This window comes from Myxocyprinus asiaticus, chromosome 23 (genome assembly GCF_019703515.2).
Source record: "Myxocyprinus asiaticus isolate MX2 ecotype Aquarium Trade chromosome 23, UBuf_Myxa_2, whole genome shotgun sequence".
NCBI lineage: Eukaryota > Metazoa > Chordata > Actinopteri > Cypriniformes > Catostomidae > Myxocyprinus > Myxocyprinus asiaticus.
The window spans coordinates 9,727,212-9,751,638 of record NC_059366.1 but is presented as its reverse complement, the minus strand read 5'-3'; the positions used below and the strand labels follow the sequence as shown (position 1 = coordinate 9,751,638).

At 35.8% G+C, this 24,427-nt stretch overlaps 1 protein-coding gene across 3 annotated transcripts in view; it reads right to left on the bottom strand.

Annotated features, from left to right (window-relative positions):
- Window positions 1–24,427, bottom strand: part of LOC127413690 (cullin-9-like) — a 100,807-nt gene that overhangs the window by 3,147 nt on the left and 73,233 nt on the right. For all 3 annotated transcript variants that reach the window (XM_051651016.1, XM_051651017.1, XM_051651015.1), the window contains 12 exons: window positions 23,993–24,195; window positions 22,280–22,533; window positions 19,051–19,423; window positions 17,293–17,433; window positions 17,046–17,210; window positions 14,362–14,525; window positions 14,101–14,194; window positions 4,165–4,239; window positions 3,956–4,066; window positions 3,750–3,867; window positions 2,660–2,793; window positions 2,399–2,490 (listed from right to left, as the gene is read on the bottom strand). In XM_051651016.1, the coding sequence (XP_051506976.1) occupies window positions 2,399–2,490; window positions 2,660–2,793; window positions 3,750–3,867; window positions 3,956–4,066; window positions 4,165–4,239; window positions 14,101–14,194; window positions 14,362–14,525; window positions 17,046–17,210; window positions 17,293–17,433; window positions 19,051–19,423; window positions 22,280–22,533; window positions 23,993–24,195 (1,924 nt within the window). The remainder of the gene's footprint in view (window positions 1–2,398; window positions 2,491–2,659; window positions 2,794–3,749; window positions 3,868–3,955; window positions 4,067–4,164; window positions 4,240–14,100; window positions 14,195–14,361; window positions 14,526–17,045; window positions 17,211–17,292; window positions 17,434–19,050; window positions 19,424–22,279; window positions 22,534–23,992; window positions 24,196–24,427) is intronic.

Here is a 24,427-nt window from a genome sequence, read left to right as displayed (position 1 = left end):
CTGGCCCCCATCTTCACACAGATCTTCAACAGATCACTGGAGCAGTGTGAAGTTCCCTGCTGCTTCAAATGCTCCACTATCATCCCTGTCCCAAAGAAACATAAGATCAAAGGACTGAATGACTACAGACCCGTCGCTCTGACGTCTGTGGTCATGAAGTCATTTGAGAGATAGGTGTTGGCCCACCTGAAGGACATCACTGGACCCTTTCTAGATCCCCTTCAATTTGCTTATAAAGCAAACAGGTCTGTGGATGATGCAGTCAACATGGTATTGCATCATATCCTGCAACATCTGGACAGACCAGGACATATGCAAGGATCCTTTTTGTGGACTTCAGTTCGGCTTTCAACACCATCATCCCAGATCTCCTATGGAATTAACCCAGCTCTCTGTTCCCACATCTATCTGCCAGTGGATCACTAGCTTTCTGATGGACAGGCAGCAGCTAGTGAGACTTCCAGCACATGTGCAATCAGCATTGGTGCCCCCGATGGATGTGTTCTCTCCCCACTACTCTTCTCACTGTATACCAACAACTGCACTGCCAAGGACCCCTCTGTCAAACTTCCGAAGTTTGCAGACGACGCTACTGTCATCGGCCTCAACAAAGATGACAATGAGTCTGCATACAGAAGGAAGGCTGAACGGCTGGTTCACTGGTGCAGTCATAACAACCTGGAGCTCAACACGCTCAAAACAGTGGAGATGATTGTGGACTTTAGGAGAAACACACCAACATTGACCCCACTCACCATTCTAAACAGCACTGTGTCAGCAGTGGAGTCATTCAGGTTCCCGGGCACTACCATCTCACAGGACCTGAAGTGGGAGACCCACATTGGCTCCATTGTGAAAAAGGCCCAACAGAGGTTGTACTTCCTTCACCAGTTGAGGACGTTCAACCTGCCAAAGGCGCTGCTAATCCAGTTCTACTCAGCAGTCATTGAGTCTGTCCTTTGTTCTTCAGTAACTGTCTGGTTTGGTTCAGCTATGAAATCGGACATCAGAAGACTACAAAGGACAGTTCAGACTGCTGAGTGGATTATTGGTTGCCCCTTGCCCTCCCTTCAAGAACTGTACACTTCCAGAATGAGGAAAAGGGCTGGAAAAACCACTCTGGACCCCACTAACCCAGCCCACTACCTTTTTGAACTGTTGCCTTCTGGCCGATGCTACAGAGCACTGAGCACCAGAATTGTCAGTCACAAAAACAGTTTTTTCCCTCAGGCTATCCATCTCATGAACAGTTAAAAACTATACTATAATTACATGCAATACACAGTCTAGTAAATTGTATTATTTAACATATCCTACCTCTTCTGCATTACATTTCCTTATAACAAATCCCTATATAACAGATTTGTATTTGTACATACTATATATATTTTTTTGTCTTATTGTGTATTTCTATATATACTTATATTTCTACTTGCTTTTTATTTGTATTCTTGTTGTATTGTTTGTGCACTGGAAGCTTCTGTCACCAAGAAAAATTCCTTGTATGTGGAAGCATACTTGGCAATAAAGCTCATTCTGATTCTGAACTACAGAATGAGTGAGGGGCAGTTGACAAAGGGTCTGTTTTTGTATCCGTCTGCACTGACTTGATTGTTTATCAACGAAAACTAATGCTAGACGGGGAACATCTTTGACTACTGCAGTGTGTCTGGCTGTTTTTTTCAAGCATCTTATGCCACGAGCGCCACATTTATAAGCCATTTTAATTTAAAAGTTTGAGTCATCTGCATTCTACCATTCCAATTTGCTATTTTTGAAAGTAATAACACGTTCTGTGTGAACACACCCTAAATCTAGCTTGGACAGATTGGCGAAGTGAATTCAACAGATTGTGGTGGACTGCAGGCCAGTAACAGGCTTATGTTCAATGGTATGGTAATAATAATATATAATAAAACATACAATATATTGACTTCTCAAGCCACTTTTTGTAAATTTTTCTTTCAATTATATTCAGTTGGGGGCTTTTCTCAGCAAATGTTGATATATACAATTAATATGATTAATTCAATTGATTAATCAGCATAGGATGTACTTTAATAATTTTTTATTGATTGACAGCTCTATTTAAAACGTTTCAGTATAATATTTATGAAGGTAAATATTTCCGTTTATTGCTATGTATTGTTATATTGGTGCATATAAAGGAAAATTATTAAATATTATTCTGTCCATTTAGTGAAAAACTGTGTGCAAAACTTTTTTTTATACTGCATTTTACTGCAACAATGGATATTTGTGTGCAAATAAATAAATAGAGATATATCTATTATTCCCCAAAAGCTGAAACATTAAAATAAACTCTTTAAAAAAAAAAAAAAAAAGAAGAAAAAAAAAAGTGTCAGTCATGTGTCTCTGTAAACGTGTGGTGGCTCACTCTTTGTTGGTATCTGTGTTGTTAGCCAGATTCGAGGCCTGCGCAGTCTCCTGGTCTGGCCCAGTCTTGGACTGATACCCTACACGAAAGTCCTGCAAATAAAGAAGACTTAATTACAAGTAAAGAACAATAATTGGAGATAATCAATTAATTTTAATAATCAAGGCTGTGAAAAGTATTAAAGAATGTTAAACCCTAACAAAGATAAATTGTACTGAATCAATTTGTGGCCAGGTAATTGATATGTCAGAGTGAATTTACCTGTGTGGAGTGTTGCAGGATGGCCACAAGACGTTCCTGAATTCGGCGAATAAGCTCCAAGCCAGTGTTCAGGTGTTCAGGTTTCAGGAGTCGGACACAGGATGCAAGATCAGTACACTGCAACAGTGTCTCCTCTGATGACAACCAAAAGATAATTAGCTAATAATCTGTGTTTTAAAATGCATCAGGACTATAAAATTAGAATTGAAATAAAGATGTGTTTCAGAAGAAAAATTGCTTTCTAGCAGTACTGTATAGAGCAGGAAAGGTTTATAAAGACCTACCATGTGCTCCACACATCAAGTCAACACAAATCTGTGATTTCAACTGCAGTTTTATGAATTGACAAATTCCTAGTGGAAAACTACACTACCCACAATCCTGAAGCAAGACCCACCAATCAGAGAAGTCACTATTGCGGCCCAGGGGTGCACAGCACAACAAAATTGGCAAAGCAAATAAAAGCTGAAAAAACAACGGAAATAAATCCACACCCTTGGGCCATTGTAGCTATCACCATGGAAACCAATATAGCGGCAAAAAAGCCAAACATTGCAAATGACGTAAACGAATCACTATCAAACAACTTGTATATTTGTATATATTTGAATATTTTGCAATAAACTTCAAATATGTGATATTTTATACTTTTAATTTAGTTATAAAAGTTTTATATTGTACTGTATTCGTCTGTCATTCACAATGCTTCATGGGATGAAGAAGAGTTCATTTCCTCATAAAAGATGTACAATACACCGTCTTGTATTGTCTTTTTTCCTGATTTTCATATACTTTTTTCTTTTTCTTTTTTTTTTGCTTCATATCAAAGGTTGTAATGTTGTAATTCATCCCAAGGCTAGAATTGTTTTATTAAAGGCTTGGAACAATTTTTTTGAAATGCCTATGGAGAAAATGAATGGGAAAAAAATCAGGAACCAAGCCTGCTGTAAAAAGTGGGTGGATATTGTTCTATTTTAAACTATTTTTAATTAACAACAAACTACTTAACTATATCTTTTAAAATAATCATCTTTACACAACAGCAATACACAGTAGATTTACAAGTAGATTGTATTTTCCTAATACAAACCCAGTAGGATCTGCAGAGCGTTAGTATGAAGGTCCAGAGCTTCAGTCTGCTGCTCCATCACATCCATCTTCTCAGTGTCCTGGTTGTAATAGCTGTATACACACGAGTAAGCCAGCACCTACATGACAAATCACAAATCCAAGAATAAGGAAAACGAATGGGAATACTAAAAAACATTAACAATTTAAGTCATTTAAGGTTCACACCTTCCGAGCTTGGGCAAGAATCTTGCAGGCATCAATGACAAATGTCAGAGACTTCATCTGTAAAGCTTCGTTAATAGAAAACACCTTGTTCTCCAGGTTGATCGCAAAGTCCTGCATAAAACAATAAGCAGAAAGATTTTGACATTCAAAAATGTATAAACAATTTTTAAAAAAGCAAGAAATTATTGGGATGAATGGCTCCAACATACCTTGGCTTGGTTATGAAACGTGCATCTCTCATTGTAGTCTTGGAACTTCTTCTCTTGTCTTGCAGCTTTGCTGACCTGTGATTAAATATTGAACATAACTTTTTTGGGTTGGGTGACATCAAATATTCATTCGTTCATTCATTCATTCATCACCACAATATATTCACAATGACTTTGCTGCAATCAGGGTATTCCTCTGAGAAATAATAATTAGATTAAGACATCTATTTTGCTTAATTGTAGTGCAAGGGAAATATATGGCAAGCCGTTTTAGCTTTAATTCATTCGCAGGATATGAATTGTTGAAATCACATTCTTGATATCAAAAACGGAATTTCAACTAGTAAAAACCTTAATTCTTGATATCTGTATCTAGTTGAATTTCATTGATCTCTGATACTGTTGCAATCTGAATTGACTCGCAGGATATGAATTGTTGATATCAACAATTCAATTTCCACTAGTTAGAATGCCAATTCTTGACATCAAGAATATAATTTTTACTAGTGGAAATGCCAATTGTTGTTATCAGTAATTACATTTCCAATAGAAAAATGTGAATTCTTGATATCAAAAATGACATCACTCGCAGAAATCACATTTCAATTAGTAAAAACCGTAATTTTTGACATCTATAATTGAATTTTCACTAGTAAAGATTCACACCGATATGTTATTCACTCCTATTCAAAACACAATTATTGATTTCAAAAATTAGTTTCTTACTAGTTGAAATTCCAATTTCACATATCAACAATTCTTTTCTTACTAGTAAAAATAGAATTTTTAATATCAAGAATGTAATTTCTACTAGTGGATATGGCAATTTTTGATATCAACAACTGAATTCCAACTAATAAAAATGCTCATTTTTGAAATCAGTAATTCATTTTTCACTAGTGACAATTTACATTTCTGATATCTGCAATGTAATTGTTACTAGTAGTTGTCTTTTTCAATATAATTTAATTACACTCCAAATTATTGATCTGAAATCCATTTCCAGATATCAGAAATACCAATTGTAACATGTTGAAATTAATTTACTGATATCAAAAATTATCATTTTCACTCGTTCAATTCAATTGTTGATATCAAGAATGAACATTTTACTAGTAACAATGTAATTATTGATATCAGTAAAGGGAGCTCTATTAGTAACAATTATTGCCTTGATATCTAAAATAGCATTTGCAACTAGTGAAAATAGAATGACTGATATCTTAAATGTGATTTTAACTAGTAAAAATACTATTATCGATATCTAGAAATACAATTTTAACAGGTAAGAATAGCTATGGTAATGAGTTTATGAATATTAGTGAGACCTGGTTTTCCCATGAATCCACATTTGTCGGCAGTAGTAGCAGCTTAAAAAAAATGGGAGACATTCCATGTGAGTAAAAACAGCTTGTTTTTTTTTTTTTTTTTAAGTTTTTATTTTTATGTTTAAGAAACGGAAAATGAGAATTCATTTCAATTTGACTTTTTTGTCCATTGTTAAAATAAATAAATAAATAAATAAATACAATATAGGCAGCATTGCAGTCGGGATGCCTTTTGTCCGAATAATTAGTCTTAGCTATAGTTTGATGGTTTTAAATGAGCGTTTAAAATTGTCATTGCGCTTTCATGCTTTTTCTGACATGAAACCAGTAACAAAAGAATCACTCCCTGCGCTAAACGCCACCCATCTGCTGCTGTCTGCCCAAGGAAAAAGACTTCTTACCTGACAAGCCAAAATCGAGGAGGAATGGGTGTTACAATAGCGCATAACATAAATGAATGTTCTAGAATGCTAATATTGTATGTCTGTGTGTTACTGTATGGTAATAAAGTGCAAGAAGACAGTGTGAAAAAAAAAAAAGTATAATAATGGGTGCACCCTTTATATATATATACAGTGGTGTGAAAAAGTGTTTGCCCCCTTCCTGATTTCTTATTTTTTTGCATGTTTGTCACTTAAATGTTTCAGATCATCAAACAAGTTTAAATATTAGTCAAAGATATTACAAGTAAACACAAAATGCAGTTTTTAAATGAAGGTTGTTATTATTAAGGGAAAACAAAATCCAAACCTACATGGCCCTGTGTGAAAAAGTGATTGCCCCCTAAACCTAATAACTGGTTGGGCCACCCTTAGCAGCAACAACTGCAATTAAGCGTTTGTGATAACCTGCAATGAGTCTTTTACAGCGCTGTGGAGGAATTTTGGCCCACTCATCTTTGCAGAATTGTTGTAATTCAGCCACACTGGAGGGTTTGAGCATGAACTGCCTTTTTAAGGTCATGCCACAGCATCTCAATAGGATTCAGGTCAGGACATTGACTAGGCCACTCCAAAGTCTTCATTTTGTTTTTCTTCAGCCATTCAGAGGTGGACTTGCTGGTGTGTTTTGGATCATTGTTCTGCTGCAGAACACCCAAGTTCGCTTCAGCTTGAGGTCACGAACAGATGGCCGGACATTCTCCTTCAGGATTTTTTGGTAGACAGCAGAATTCATGGTTCCATTTATCACAGCAAGTCTTCCAGGTCCTGAAGCAGCAAAACAGCCCCAGACCATCACACTACCACCACCATATTTTAATGTTGGTATGATGTTCTTTTTCTGAAATGCGGTGTTACTTTTACGCCAGATGTAATGGGACACGCACCTTCCAAAAAGTTCAACTTTTGTCTCGTCAGTCCACAGAGTATTTTCCCAAAAGTCTTGGGGATCATCAAGATGTTTTCTGGCAAAAATGAGACGAGCCTTAATGTTCTTTTTGCTCAGCAGTGGTTTTCGTCTTGGAACTCTGCCATGCAGGCCATTTTTGCCCAGTCTCTTTCTTATGGTGGAGTCATGAACACTGACCTTAACTGAGGCAAGTGAGGCCTGCAGTTCTTTGGATGTTGTTGTGGGGTCTTTTGTGACCTCTTAGATGAGTCGTCGCTGCGCTCTTGGGGTAATTTTGGTCGGCCGGCCACTCTTGGGAAGGTTCACCACTGTTCCATGTTTTCGCCATTTGTGGATAATGGCTCTCACTGTGGTTCTCTGGAGTCCCAAAGCTTTAGAAATGGCTTTATAACCTTTTCCAGACTGATAGATCTCAATTACTTTCTTTCTCATTTGTTCCTGAATTTCTTTGGATCTCGGCATGATGTCTAGCTTTTGAAGATCTTTTGGTCTACTTCACTTTGTCAGGCAGGTCCTATTTAAGTGATTTCTTGATTGAGAACAGGTGTGGCAGTAATCAGGCCTGGGTGTGGCTAGAGAAATTGAACTCAGGTGTGATAAACCACAGTTAAGTTATGTTTTAACAGGTGGGGCAAACACTTTTTCACACAGGGCCATGTAGGTTTGGATTTTGTTTTCCCTTAATAATAACAACCTTCATTTAAAAACTGCATCTTGTGTTTATTTGTGTTATCTTTGACTAATATTTAAACTTGTTTGATGATCTGAAACATTTAAGTGTGACAAACATGCAAAAAAATAAGAAATCAGGAAGGGGGCAAACACTTTTTCACACCACTGTATATCTATATATATATATATATATATATATATATATATATATATATATATATATATATATATATTTCCTTCCAAAATTTTTAGCATTTTTCTAAGTGCATTTCTAAAAATTTGAATTAAGAAAATAATTGTTGTGCGTTTCCATTCACTACGTAATGCGCATTATCATGAGGGAGCCGCCTCTTCATGATGGAGCAGCTGAATAACCTCTCCCTGCTTTGGGGACTGTTTTATTTATAAGACCGGAGCAAATATCTAATTTTATTAAATGCATCCATAAGACACCGCAGAATAAGTGTAATATTAGATATAATGTGGGCTGAAGTAGCTGCAGTGTCCACACACCACCAGTCTCCGCATACCTGGGAGCACCTGCTCTCAAAACTGTTCTGGCGGATTGTGAGGACCCACTTTATTGACCAGCTGTGGGTTAAACACTTCCGAATGACAAGTTCTATGTTCAAAGATTTGTGTGCCAAGGATGGACCTTTTGGTGGGCTAGTCATATCAAGCTATTGCACACTCACAACACATGCACAAATGGTCAAAACAAGTCATCGTTTTGTGAATAAACAGTTTCCATCACCTTAATGCGCATTTTAACTAAAGCAAAACTCTAGAAAATCCACCTCCTCCTAGCGCATTAAATTTTAAGCTCATTTAGAAAGTTTATTCACATATCAAGCATTTCCATTCAGGATATTTTATGCACAATTTCAAAATGTGCATAAAAATTGTTGGATGGAAACCCATGTTATACCCAAGGCAATTGTTAGTGCTGTCAACAAGGCTAAGAGACTAAATTATAATTCTTACCTTAAATATGATACAAATTCACCAGATATTAAAGATATTAAAATTGACCGGGTTTCCATCCAACTATTTTGATGCGCATTTTGAAAACGTGCATGAGAAATCCTGAATGGACACTTGATATGCGAATAAACTCTCATAATTCGCTTTAAATTTAACGTGCTAGGAGATGGATTTTCTAGAGTTTTGCATTAGCTAAAATGGGCATTAAGGTGATGGAAACAGTTTATTCAAATATTGATGTGTTTTGACCATTTGTTCATGTGAAGCATGATGGCATTATGCTCATCGGTTGGTATGGGTGTGCGTTAGCTTGATGTGACTGGCCCAACAAAATGTCAGACGTTGGCACACAATTCTTCCTACATAGCCCTTGACATTCGGAAGTTTAAACTCACATCTTGTTTTGAGCGCGGGTGCTTGTAGGAATATATGGAGGAACTGGTGTATGGGCACAGCAGCCATTTCAGCCCTCATTATATGAGATATTACACTCATTCTTCAGCAGCATTAATCAACAGCACACAGATGCATTACACACAATAGTATCCATCTGATGAGCTGCAGAGCCATAGGTTTGATGCAGAAGTATAAATCAGCCTCAAGTCACAGCAGTTTCAGGCCGATGGGCGGAGCTAATGACAGAACAATCATGTCTGAGAGCACGGTAAATTGTTGTCTATGTAAAGTTTTATTAAATCTAGTATTTTTGGTAAACAATTACTTTATTAAGCCAAGTGTTTTTCCTGAACTACTGGATCTGTATTCATGTATTTCTCGTTATTCTTCTAGAAGCTTAAACTGGTTATAACGAATATTAATCTGGAAACAGTTCGATTGCCGATCGGGTTGTATTTTTTAAAAATGCTTTTGTTTTGAGTCACTCAAGCCTTTGTTTAAATAATAATTTTAGTATAATTTATTATTTTATACATTTCTTATTATGTTTTATTTATTTCTTTATTTTATTTTGCAATGTACATGTTTTGTTAGGCTTTGTAATTGAATGTTTATTTTGAACCTTATATGGTTAAATACATATGACATTAAATGCCCATTCTTTGTATCTTTAAGTACTCTTTGTAACTTTATGAACAGGAAGGAAATCAAATGATCACATATAAAATAGTCAAATGGGTAACACCTTACAATAAAGTATCATTTGTTAACTACATTTGTTAACTTGAAAAACAATGAGCAAAAACATTTTTAATTTCAACATATACTAATATTTTTTTTTTTAAATTAGAAGTTGTAAATGTTAACATTAGTTCATAAAATATAAATTAAAGAACAATGTTTTATCCATTAACAGAGATTAATAAATGCTGTTAAAAGACATAGCATTCATTTTAAAAGTGTGTGTGGGGGGGGAGCTGTCAGTAGGTGGCACAGACCCAGCACTTACAGTGCAGTATTAATATATTACAGTATATTTGTATAAGTATTATTAATATATACATTTTATATACTTTTAATATTTGTAGTATTTTAAAGATTCAAACATTGCAAAATAATTGCAAAATTAGCTGCAAAACTAAAGGGCATCTTATGGAGCACTTGCTTCTGTTTCACACATGATAATAAAAGACTGAGCACAAGCTGGTCCTGAATAAATTATTTAATCAATTACAATAATTCCAAATGTGCATGTGCACAATTTTATTTTTTCCTCTGTGCTTGTGCATTGTGGGATTTAAATATATCCAAGTTGCTCGAGTGTTTTGACTACGTTCACCAAAATTCGTTCAGATTCATTTAATGATTCAGTGACCATTTCTGGTGATGCCAGATGGTGGCGACAAATGAGTTTCTTGTGTGAAATGAGTTAGTCACTGAATCAACGGTTAAAATGAAAATTGTAATCCTTTAAAATTTGTATGTCTACAGATCTACAAAGAGAATTTAGTAGAGGTTTTAAGCATTATAAGAACAAACCAAATCTATCATTTCCCTACAGTTTGAGAGCTGCTGAGCATGACTTATCAAAAGACAACAATAGTCTTATAATTATTATAATTAACATCCGTACGTTTTCATGTATAAAAAGCATGTCTACATATCTATTGACTTTCTAAGAACACAGGAAATCTATCTTTGCACACCAACACAGAGGTAAAAAACAAGAGCTGATATCAAAATTAGCTTTACATATTTAACATAGATCTAGTAATCTGCTTAAACTGGCAAAAAAAAAAAAAACCCGATCAAACTATTACCTCGCAAACAATGTAAAAAGCATAACTTAATGAAGACTCATGCGCTGATACAAACTCCACTTACAATGTGTGCTTAAAAGGACTGTCCTTTGTTTTTTTTTTCTGCAGTGCATCTCACGTAATACTGCCAATCAGGAATGATAAGCAGATAAATAACTCTCGTTTGTGTGTTCCTCATCTCTAGATTATTCATTTAGATCAACATTAATGGCGATAATAAACATGGTTAGATGAGCATTGTTGAAAGCGACTTTGTAGAAATGAACAGAGCCACGTTGATTAGACTGTCTGACTGATGGCCTATTACGTAAGGGTTGTTTCGGCTCATGAAACTCACCCATGATTGGCTAGATGTTCACTCAATCAGCCCAAAGTAACAAAATGCAAAGAATACCGTTTACAAATGCACCATTTGGACTCAGTATGGGTTTAGCTTGGAAAAGTGCAGGGGACAAAAAAAAATCACCTTTTTAAAGAGTGCGGGGGACGTATCCCTCACGTCCCCCGTGGCTGCTATGCCCTTGATGAAACCTACTGCATTAACTAATGGTAACACATGGAACCTAACTGAAAAGTGTTGAAAAGGCTACCATTAAATGTTTCAGATAGTAATCAAATTAAAATGTATGTAAAAACAGCACATTTTAAATCTAAAAAAGCAAACAAACATAAGAAATTATGCTCCAGGGGCTTGGGTAGCTCAGAGAGCAAAGATGCTGACAACCACCCCTGGAGTCACGAGTTCGAATCCAAGGCGTGCTGAGTGACTCCAGCCAGGTCTCCTAAGCTAAACTAAATTGGCCCAGTTGCTAGGGAGGGAAGAGTCACATGGGGTAACCTCCTCATAGTCGCTATAATGTGTGGTTCTCGCTCTCGGTGGGGTGCTGCGGAGAATAGCTTGAAGCCTCCACGTGCGCTATGCCTCCACGGTAATGCACTCAACAAGCCACGTGATAAGATGCGCGGATTGATGGTCTCAGACGTGGAGGTCTCTGAGATTTGTCCTCCGCCACCTGGATTGAGTCACTACGCCACCACGAGGACTTAGAGCGCATTGGGAATTGGGCATTCCAAATTGGAAAAAATATGCTCCAAACGGTAGATGGCGCTAATCTACTTACACCGCACCGGTCCTGAAACTGCTGTGGCTCTGCAGATGGACATACCTTGATACACATTACAAAATCATACAGTGTTATTAAATATAAAAATAATATACACCTTGTGGTGTTGATATGAGAAATATAAGTGTGGTTTATAAACAGGAGAGGAAATGGATCGTGGGGATGAATTAGCAGTTCTCTTTTCCCCTTGCGTATCCCCTGTGAGGTTCCATACCTTTCTTTTTTATTGGAATATTCATAAGGTACGTAAATAACTCGTAAGCACTCCTCATTACTATGCACATTTCCAAAAAGGAATTTATTATATCTGAAATGACCATTTTAACTAGTAAAAATTACATTTCAACATGTAACAATTGTTTTTTTTACATGTAAGAATTCAGTTACAGATATTACGAATTACGTTTTTTACTAGTTTAAATTTCATTTTTGATATCAAGAATGTATTTCCACGAGTGATGACGTCATTGTTGATATCAAGAATTCACATTTTTAATAGTGGAAATGTAATTACTGATATCAAAAATTAGAATTTTAACTAGTGAAAATTGAATTGTTGATATCGCCAATTCATATCCTACATGTGATTAAAAGTAAAAAGGGCGGCAAAACTATGCAAAGGTAATTACAGATATCAACAATTAAATTTCCACTAGTTAAAATGCTAATTCTTGTTATCAAGAATGTACTTCTTTCTAGTAAAAATATCATTTTTGATATCAACAATTACATTGTTACTAGTAAAAATATAAATTCCTGATATCAATAAATACATTTTCACTGGTTAACATTTTAATTCTTGATAAATGTATTTCAACATGTTACAATTGGTATTTCTGGTGTCTGGAAATGGATTTCAGATATCAATAATTTGGAGTGTAATTAAATGATTTCTAAAAAGACTTTACTAGTAACAATTACATTGCAGATATCAGAAATTAAAATTGTCACTAGTGAAAACTGAATATCTGATATCAAAAATGGCCATTTCCACTAGTAGAAATTATATTCTTTATATCAAAAACGATCTTTTTTACTAGTAAGAAACAAATTATGTGAAATTGGACTTTCAACTAGTAAGTAACTAATTTTTGATATCAATAATTGTGTTTTGAATAGGAGTGAAAGACATATTGGTGTGAAACATTACTAGTGAAAATTCAATTATTTATATCAAGAATTATGGTTTTTACTAGTTGAAATCCCATTTTTGGGATTTTTGGGATATAAAGGCTTGCCATAGAAATAACTGTAGCCGTTTGCATTAAAACGAAGCCTTTAAGACCCAGCAAAAACCTCTACCAGCTGGTTGCTTCAGTGGGCAGAACTAACGCAGAAGCGGTAATCCCATTGGCTAGCGCTCACGTCAACGTCCTCATTTAGTTACATCTAATCATACATCTACGTTACGGTAACGTTTAGTGAGTTTTTAATCTCGGACCACTTTATTGTTAGTCTTTTTTGCCGAAACACTAAATGACCAATAATGTTTCATGTACAGTACAACCATCAGCCAAAAAACTGAAGGGGACAGACATTCGGGACTTCTTTCATAGGATCATGTGTGTGACAACAATAACCTTAAGTCATAGTTTACATCTAAACTATGATATTATTCTTGGACTTTACCATGTTTTTAGATGAATGGTAATGGTGATGTTTGTGGCATATCATTTTTAGAAAAAAAAAGAAGAAAAAAAAGAGAAAGATCAGTGACCAAGTCAACAGTGTAGACAGAGGTAACACAAGCTTCTGAAATTGTTCAGGTAACATCATATTTGACATTGACGTTAAGGAATATTTTGTGCTTTGATTCTTTGTTTCAGGCTGACTGGACAAATGTTTGAAATGATTGACAGCAGTGATTAAATTATATGACAATTATATGAATTTCATTCACACATGGTTGCTACGTTTTAGTTAATTATTAAAGTTAAATTAAATCACAAAAAATGATTGATTGACTGATGTTTCCTAAAAGTTCAGTTATCATGATATGAGATCACATTCTAAAAAAAAAAGAAAAAAAAAAAAAGAAAATCACATTCTTATCACAGGTTCTTAAACTGTCATATTGTGAAGAGAGGCTGATGAGATTTAGAATGTGTCACCCCCACACCCCTGAAGGCAATATAAATTAATTGGCTGAAAAATACTGAGATACAATTGTTTGTTTTGCATCAAGACGCACAAACACTTTTTTTCAGCAAAACTATTCCACATGCACATCTGCAGTACAATCCATCTTCTGAAGATACTTACCATGGCTGAGCAGTTGTAGTAATCTTTGTGTGTTGGCTTCCACGGCTTTAGACATCTCCAGCAGAATCCATGGTTACATTTGGTACATGTCATACTATAAGGAGATAAAGAGTTTCAGGTACAACTTCAGACTTTTACTGAAGTAAGATTTTACACAATTCTTTAGAAAGGAAATAAATAAAACAATAAGGACATTACTCTATAGTGGAAGTAATGACACAAATTTTTTATTTGGGATTGCATTTTTGTGTGTATACTCACTGAAGGCAACCCTCATTTTTCTCGATCTGGGCCTGGCAGCTGGGGCAGCGCTTGGATATAAGTTTGGCCAGATGTTTACTCTGCGCTTCCATGCTCATTCCCTCATAATATCCTCCATCATCCATCCACTGAGACATGTGACTGCAGCTGGCTGGGTAGTGCGCCTGACAGGGGAACCAGTGAGATTACAGAGGCATGAGTACAGATTATCCTGAATAACATTACAAAACCTTACTGTTAGCCTTATTGCCTTGCAGGGTGAATCTCACAATAAAATGTCCAGGTCCCCCTGAAATCAAAAGTAAAAAAAAAATAAATAAATAAATAAATAAAAAATATTTTGCTTAAAAACAATGAAGTCATTACGATTTTTCGCATTGTGACATTATTTAGATGACAATTAAGCACTCCCCAGATTCTCATTAGCGTAACATGTCTGGATGTTTTACTTGTGAGTCACATTATTATCATTATTTTAAAAGATTCTCAATACTGTAATACAGTATCTTTTTAATGTATTACTGTAAAAATAAATGTAATACAATTGTTTTTTATATTTAAATCTGCAATAAAAACTACCATGTAAGGTACAAATAAAGTACAACAAATACTATGATGACGTATTAACACTTTACAATTAAAAAAAAATACATATATTATTGGGATTTTAGAACAGGCTTCATTGTCTTTAAGCAGCTGCAGAATATAATTTCTTATTTTAAGATGGGGGTAAACTATGACCATTACATGTAAAATATGAACTTGAAAGGTTTTGTGAGATTCACCCAACAGATCAATTACTCTATAAATACATTCACATGCACTTTAAAAGTCTGACTTCAGTCAGACTAAAACAATAATTTCTAACACTTTACGATAAGGTTCTATTTGTTAACATAAGTGAATGCATCAGGTATCATGAATCAATAAGGAAAATGTTTTTTACGTTTTTACATTTACAGTATTAATTAATAATGGTCAACAATTGTTCATTGTTAGTTCATAGTGCATTAACTAATATTAACCCTCTAAAGCCTGACATATAAAATAACAATAGTATATATTTTTAAAATGGAGCTGGTTTTAGAATATATAGACAAAAGGAATAATATTTTTTTGTTTTTGAAAACTCTTTGAAATATAAGTAAAATTATAAACTTTGTTAAATTTACTTTATCATAATCGGCAAAGATTTCACATAAAAAAAGACATGTGCATAACAATACGAGCGGCCATTTTGGAAATTCAATTACAAGGTCTTCTACTTCCAGAAGAGCACAGAAACTTCCAACAGGAGGCAGTAGAATTCTAGTACATTGCATGCAACAGTTTTTTCAGCTAAGTATTCATCATGATGATGCTTTTGAGGCTTTATAAAATCATATATCAAATATGACACGTGCAGCTTCATGGGGTTAACAACTTTTCATTTTAAAATAAACATTAATAAATATAAAAGCTGAATTATGTAACTTTCAGTATTAAAATACTTCTATCCCAGCTTGATTTGCGGAAACAACTATAAGTCACTCAGGGGTTAATTTTCTCAAAAATTGTAAGGCTTTATCTCTGTGGCACTATGAAATTCCTGTGTTTGTTTAGAACGACCTGCTTAGACCCACCCCAACAAGGTTAATCAACCAATGGCATGAGTTGGGGGCAGGCTATCTGACAGTTCGAACCACAGCAGACAAGGGCGTATTAAGAAAGCTGCTTTGAGGGGGCCTGGGTAACTCAGCGAGTATTGACGCCGACTACCACCCATGCAGTCGCGAGTTCGAATCCAGGGTGTGCTGAGTGACTCCAGCCAGGTCTCCTAAGCAACCAAATTGGCCCGGTTGTTAGGGAAGGTAGTGTCACATGGGGTAACCTCCTTGTGGTCGCGATTAGTGGTTCTCGCTCTCAATGGGGTGCGAGGTAAATTGTGTGAGGATCGCGGAGAGTAGCATGAGCCTTGACATGCTGTGAGTCTCCGCGGTGTCAAGCACAACAAGCCACGTGATAAGATGCTTGGATTGACTGCCACCCGGATTGAGGCGAGTAACTGCGCCACCACGAGGACCTACTAAGTAGTGGGAACTGGGCATTCCAAATTGGGAGAAAAGGGGATAAAATAAAAACGTTATATATAAAAAAATATATATAAGAAAGCTGTTTTGAAAACATCGTATATTTTTGCAATTCCGTTCGGCGGCGCTTGCGTCGCAGAAATGACATACTTCAGCTTTAATGAATGCTGTAAAAGTATTGTTTATTGATGGTTTATGTTAACTAATGTATTTAACTAAAGTTAACAAATACAACTTTATTAAAAAGTATTATTCCAATAGTCTTTAGTCTGACTGAAATCTTAATCCGATTTTTGCGACTAACAGACCTAGATAATGCGACTGTAGCTCGGCTTCATCCACCATGTGTACACGTTAATCGGACCACAGGTGGTCTCACCATTGTGCACATGTGCCAAAAGACAGAGGTGACGTGCAACATGTATTTAACGCAGCATATTTGAAGTCCTTCCTTCAATTTTCAGATTAAGCATTATGTTATGTACACTTGGAGAGACAGATAAATACTGTAGCTCGAATACACAAAAACCCGCTGTAGCACGATTAGAACTGGGCATGTAAACGCTAAATGAGTTAGTTGTTTGATGTACTAAAGCGTTAGATTAGGCATATAACCTCTGGGAAGTTGCAGCTGAAACAGGAAGACCAGCAGCACTTGGAGCAGGTGCCCATGCTGCCAATGTTCTCCTTGCACAGGATCTGGTCACAGCCCTGAGGGTTGGTACACCAAGTCAGGTTGGAGCAGCACTCCACAAAGCCCCGCAGAAGGGCACTGTCATACTGCAAGAGAAAATTCATGCAAACACAGATCAGGATACAAAATATTTCTCTAGTCCATCAACCCACTTGAAAACGCACATACTTTGGCAATGGTGTCCTTATCAGTGATGATGTTGTGAAAGAACTTGGAGGTTGGCTGAGCCCGACAATCAGTGATGGGACAGTCACAGCTCATCACCAGATTTTGTTCGATACGAGCAGAGAGGTACTCCTGCCAGCAGGACTAATGGAAAGACAATGCAATTTTTTATGATAAAAAATTCATAATTTAACATGAAGTCACGTAAACGTTCAAAACACATAAATGCATGTTCTCAAACAAGGATCAAAATATATGAGCTATGCTGACTTATTACATCTGTAGTTCTTAAAGAAACAGGTTCACCCAAAATGTTTATTTCATTCACTATTTACTCACCCTCATGTCATTCCAAACACATAGTTTCAAAACTTGACAGCCCCAGTCATCATTCACTATCATTATATGGAAAAAAATGGCCAGGACATTCAGTCAGGACATGAGGGTGAGTAAATTAATTTTCATTTTTGTGTGAACTATACCTTTAATTGTTGTACTTTTAACCTTATGTTGTGTTCCGGTCATTTTAACTCAGACACACTTGTTTATTTTTTTATACTTAAATCCAACAAATAAAATTCCTTGATTTTGTTCACATTTGTTATCTTATAACACAAAAACATTTGACAATTTTCTTTATATTTTATTGGTTTTATTTCACTGTTACACTTGTTCCCATTCAAAAATGACCGGCCATTGGAAATGAATGGATTAGACTACAAAAACACCTCCACCCACACACACTGTGTGTTAAGCGCCCTTTTGTGCATCATCTTTCAATGTACACTCTGAGGAATATTTCAAGATCTACTTATATTATGATTTGTGCAGTTTTTGATTTATGGTTTTACCAACTCTGAATATAATTAATGTGATAAATTTGCAAATGATGAGAATCATAATTTGTCAGCCAATTAAAAAGCATTATTTAAGAATTGGTAGGATCAGCTATATGCATTGTAAAGTCCATATTCTAAGCTTTAAAATGACATCTATTTTGTTCAGATCAAGCACATGGTTATTAATTTATAACAATTATAATTATTATTTTAATAATATAATTTTTGTTTTCTGCAGTGAGTGCCGCAAACTGGCTCGGTATAAGCTCAGACAGTTGAATTAATATTTCTATCAATAAAAATATATATTTTGTTTTTAAATTATGTTCAAAAAAATGAGTACAAAACCTGTCATAATTACTAAAAAAGAAGTTGATAAAAAGATCTAATGCAATATCTTGTGATAATATATGCAATATGAGAGAACAATCTTAGTGGGCCGGTCATTTTTGACCGGGAACACAAAATGTGTTAGCACAAAACAAACCCAACACAAGGGTTAAAGAGCCAATGAAATAAAAATCTGACTTAAGTGGCTTTTAGTCCATTTCTGTTAGTTTTGTGGCTATATATATATATGAAAGTATTCTTCTGAAAATTGACAAAACTTACTTTTAACAGACATATGCCTTTAAAATGTAGTCTTTCTCTTTAAGAAAAACAGACTAAACATATTGATGACATCATCTTGCACCTAGAGGCATATCCACATTTCTGACTAATAAAACACTTTCTAAAATGAGAATGTCTCTCCTTCTAACACACAAAAACAACTAGTAAATCATGTTTCACAGTACTGAATTAAACTAAATACTACCAGCTATTATAAAAAAGGGAGGAATAGGAAATACATCAATACAAGAAAACTGCTTGTCACACCATTTCATGAGGACATTAAAATACAAAACTCCTCCACACTCACCCTGCAGCAGTAATGCATGCAGCAGAGCATTGGGGGCGGGTCGCTCTCTTTGAACTGGGAAAGGCACACAGGACAGTGGGCGACAGGGCCAGGCGCTGGCTGGGGGTTGTGGATCTTAAGGCCGGCAGCCAACACTAGGGAGTCTGGGTCGTCTGTGTATCGCTCAATCAACATATCCACGTTCCATTTGCAGTGTATCAGCAGGTGCTCGGCCCGGTCCAAATCCAGACTCAGGGTTCCTGCCACCTGCTGTACGGTGCGCTGCATCATTTGCTTGACCTCCTCTTGAGTCATTGTGCGACCCATGGAAAACAGAACAGCCTCCAGCACGCCATCCTCCGTACGCTGCGGAGGAACTATAAGGCCTCCCAGGCTGCAGAGGGAGATATGTGCACAAAGTCATTGTGACATTGTGAAGCTTGTAAAACAGTTGACAAAGGCATTTTAAAGAGATAGCTCACCCAAAAATGAAAATGTGTCATTATTTACTCACCTCATGTTGTTCTAAACTGGTATTGACATTCTTTCTTTTGTGAAACACAGGAGATGTCAGGCAAAATGAGAGCCTCAGTCACCATTCACTTTCATTGCATGGGGGGGAAAAGATGCAATTATGCCTTGGAGCGGTTTGTGTTCCATGGAAGAAAGTATGTCATACGCAATTGGAACAACATGAGGGTGAATAAATGAGGACAAAATTACCATTTTTAGGTGAACTATTCCTTTAAATCACACTTTCACAGTTTTTGCCTCTCATTACCAGGCAGAGATGGAATCTGAAGACTTTTTACTTTTTCTTTGTTGGACCTGCTAAATTAATTTAAACATGGTAAAATGTGTTAGAGCTGAGAAAACTACATTTTCATTGGAAAGCATAAATCTAATTTATTTAAAAATATTTACTTAAATACATATATTTTAAATAATTTTTATAATAAATATATGTACATTCATTTTAAAAATAATCAGATCATCAGAAATGACCATATAAAAGCTTAATCCTTTTATGAATTGATGCTGGTCTAGAATAACTTCTAACTTGCTCAGATGAGCTTGTTTTTAATACGTTTTAATATAGAATTTATTTTGTTTACATTTATTAGAATTTATTGTTCATTTTTTGGAAACATTTATAACCTACTGTTTATCAAAATAATTTCTGGCACATTCTGAAGAAATTGGGGTTGAAAGCCTCTTTTAGCCAAGAATTGCAATTGCAAGTTACTGAATGGAAGGCTCAAAATAATTAAATCAAATATAAATAATTACATAGAATAAATGAGCAACAAACATGATTCAAAATTTAAAAGGTCTTTATTTTGTTTTAAATGAGTTAAACATAAATGGCTTAAGTTGCCTTTTTCAATATATCAATATTTATATATTGAATTCTGTGCTGAATGAACATATATCCAAGTATTAGATTTTTTTAAAAGTCTTCTTTAAAAGGAAATGCCAATAAACTGACTCATAAAATCTGAAGTGTGTAATGTCTGTTCCACTAGTGGCAAGTACAACTGTAATCTCTTTGCTCGAGCAGACACAGCAACACTGCCGCAAACAGTGGTGGGATTTGGGATAGGACGGGCGGGGTGGGTGATGTGGTGAGTGTTTGAAACTTGTTTGCAAACAGCAATTAGTTTTTGCAAAATTCTGTTTGGTCGCAGGAATTACACACTTCACCTTTAACAGAAAACTTTAGTGCTAGTCTCAATAATAAAGAGCCTATCCTAAAGCGTTCCATAACTCTGTCAAACAGAAATATTCACACTGACCCATCAGGAATGGACTAGCTCCGCCCTTGCATAAGTCATACTTAGTGTATTTTAAAGGGATAGTTCACCCAAAAATGAAAATTCTCTAGATTTTCACACCCTCATGTCATCCCAGATGTGTGAATTTCTTTCTTCTGCAGAACACAAAGATTTTTAGAAGAATATCTCAGCTCTGTAGGTCCATACAATGCAAGTGAATAGTGGCCAAAACTTTGAAGGTCCAAAAATCACAAAGGCAGCAAAAAACTAATCCAGAAGTCTCCAGCATTTGAATCCATATCTTCAGAAGTGATATGATAGGTGTGGGTGAGAAACAGATCAATATTTAAGTCCTTTTTTACTATAAATTCTCCTCCCTGCCAGTAGGTGGTGATATGCCAATAACAAAAGAATGTGAAAGTGAAAGTGGAGATTTATAGTAAAAAAGGACTTAAATATTGATCTGTTTCTTACCCACACCTATCATATCACTTCTGAAGATATGGATTTAACCACTGGAGTCGTACGGATTACTATTATGCTGCCTTTATGTGCTTTTTGGATCTTTCAGGCCACCATTCACTTGCATTGTATGGACCTTCAGAGCCGAGATATTCTTCTATAAATCTTTGTTTGTGTTCAGCAGAAGAAAGAAAGTCATACACATCTGGGATGGCACGAGGTTGAGTAAATGAAAGAATCTTCATTTTTGAAGAATTATTCCTTTAATGTAAAGAGCAGCTGGGTGTATAAAACAGCTCTCAGATTATCAGAGATAATATAAGAAAAATAAATAAAACAAGCAGCAAAAGACCTCCAGTGCAAATGTGAAGCTCCTGCCTCACACACAGGCTCTGTTACAAAACCTTGTAAGCTGCCTTCCTGTCTCCTGCCTGCATGAGCAGCTGACTTCTAAGGCAGCAATCTAACCAAGACGTAACCTTATAAGTGACTGATTTGGAACAAAGGCAACAACTCTGCAAGCCACAAAATAGTGCTCCTCATGGGAGATTAGACACAATTGGTTCCAATGCAATCAACTGATCCATCTGGTTCCAAAAAGTATGTTTTCCCATTGATGACCTTACAAATTAGTTGAAGTGAAATTGTGGATTATGCTGCAGCCATGCAACTGCCATTGAAATGAATGGGAATGCTAATAGAATGCTCTTTCCTGGTATTAAAGTCCTCCTTGGTTTAGGTAAGGACCTCACTAGGTTTTGGAACAGGGCAACACACACAGGAAATATGCAAAGAGCTAACAACAAGAAGGAAACAGGACAGACAATGTGCTTGCCCTGCAAAGTGAGCCCATTTGGCATCATCACATCTCTAGTTTCAGGAAAAAAAAAAAAAAAAAAAAAAAAAAAAAAATCAGCCCTGAGAGGGGAGGAAAAACTTCAATCAACTCCTTTTCTCTGCCTCTTGTCTTGCACGGGGGTCTAGAGATCAAGGTTTAAGGGTCATCAGCACACCTGGTGTCAGGCTTGCTGCTGCCTGCAGTGCTCTTCTTCACATCCATCTTGAAAGAGAACTGCGCCTGGCCCTTGCGGGGTGTCGAGGGGTCCTCCATCAAGAACTCCACGATGTGTGGGCTCTCGTCGTTGCGCTGCAGGTAGCCTCTGTTGATGACATGCATGATGCAGGAGAGCACATCAGTTGTACTGCAGCTGAAGCGGACCGAGCCGTGAGGTCGAGTCGTCTCCTGCTTCTGACAGCTGTCCAACACCTGTGACGTCACAAAAAACAAGCACAAAACACAAACTCTCAAATTTAGTAACAGTATGCATATATATCAAGATTGATATGTTCTAGACATATTTAACCACCTAAAAACATTCAAATAAGAAATTTCTATCGTTTAAGACAATGAAGCACATTTTCCCCTGAAATTGCCATTACTGTAATACATCTGGGCATTTTAGTTTTTTTGTACTGCCCATTATTGTTAATGGTGATAATGGTGTAATTCAGTAATTTTATACAGTATGAATGTCAAAAATTACTGTAATACTTTTCTTTTAAAACAGCATAAATCAATCAAACAAAGTAAAGCATATGTAAGATTAATAATTTAGATTTTTTTATTATATATTTTATATTATATTCTATATTTATATGTAGTTTTTTACATATTTTATATATTTAATAAAAAATATTTAGTATCAATTTAATACTAAAACAAAAAAGTATAGATGTTTTTTTTTCAAATTACAGTAATTACAATGAGATTTATTTATTTTATTATTTTTTATTCCATTTTTTTCTTTACAGTAATGAGAATGTGGGAGAAAATGAGTGTAACTGTGATGAAAACAATGTTACAATCTTTACTTATATATAATATTTTAATTTGGTGTAAAATATGATCCAGGCATATCCTGGACAGCTTTTGTGAGATTCATCCACTTCTGGCTTTTAACAACTAAATTCAAAGGGCTATCACTAGTGAAGCCTCTAATACCATTAAAAGGATAGTTCACCCAAAAATGAAAGTTCCCTCATCATTTATTCACCCATCCCAGATGTGTATGACTTTCTTTCTTCTGCAAAACACAAATGAAGATTTTTAGAAGAATATTTCAGCTCTATACGCCCATACAATGCAAATTAATAATGACCAGAACTTTGAAGCTCCATAAGCACATAAAGGCAGCATAAAAATAATCCATAAGACTCCAGTGGTTAAATCCATGTCTTCAGAAGTGATAAGTGTGGGTGAGAAACATAAATATTTAAGTCCTTTTTACCAATCTCCATTTTCACTTTCACTTCTTTCATTTTTTTGGTGATTACATTTTTCATGCATATTGCCACCTATTGGTTGGGGCTAGTCAAACGTGGAGATTTATAGAAAAAAAGGACTTAAATATTGATCTGTTTCTCACCCACACCTATCATAGCACTTCTGAAGACACTGATTTAACCACTGGAGTCATATGGATTACTTTTCTGCAGGCTTTATGTGCTTTTTGGAGCTTCAAAGTTCTGGTCACCATTCACTTGCATTGCATTGTAAGAACCCACAGAGTTGAAATGCTCTTCTAAAAAATCTTTGTTTGTGTTTTCCAGAAGAAAGTAAGTCATACACATCTGGAATGGCATGAGGGTGAGTAAATGATGATACATTTTTCATTGTTGGGTGAACTATCCCTTTAAGCTTCCTCCTTTATGGATCAATACTTTACCTTGAACACCAAATTGTCAATATGCATCTCCTTCTCATTCTTCATGATCTGCACAATGAGACAGTAGATGTAGTTCCTCTTCCTCTCCAGTGTGAGTGCAGCATCTTCATCCACATTCAGGTAGGTCTGCTTGGGAAGCAGGAAATAGTAACCGTGTCTGTCCGAACTCTGAGAGAGGGACCTCTTGTTCAGTCTCAGGACCCCTGAAAAGTTAATCACAGAGTTCATACACAACCCTGTGGTGTACATTAGGCATGTAAATCTTTGGCTTGACAGGTAATCAATTCGATTCACTATTCACTGGTTTTCAATTCGAATCAAAAGCGATCCAGTTACTTCTTGAAATGCACCCAACACAAATGAGTCATAATTTAAAAGTCATATTTCAAAATTGATGCAGTTTTGCATTAGCAGGGTTTTTAATCGATGCATTGG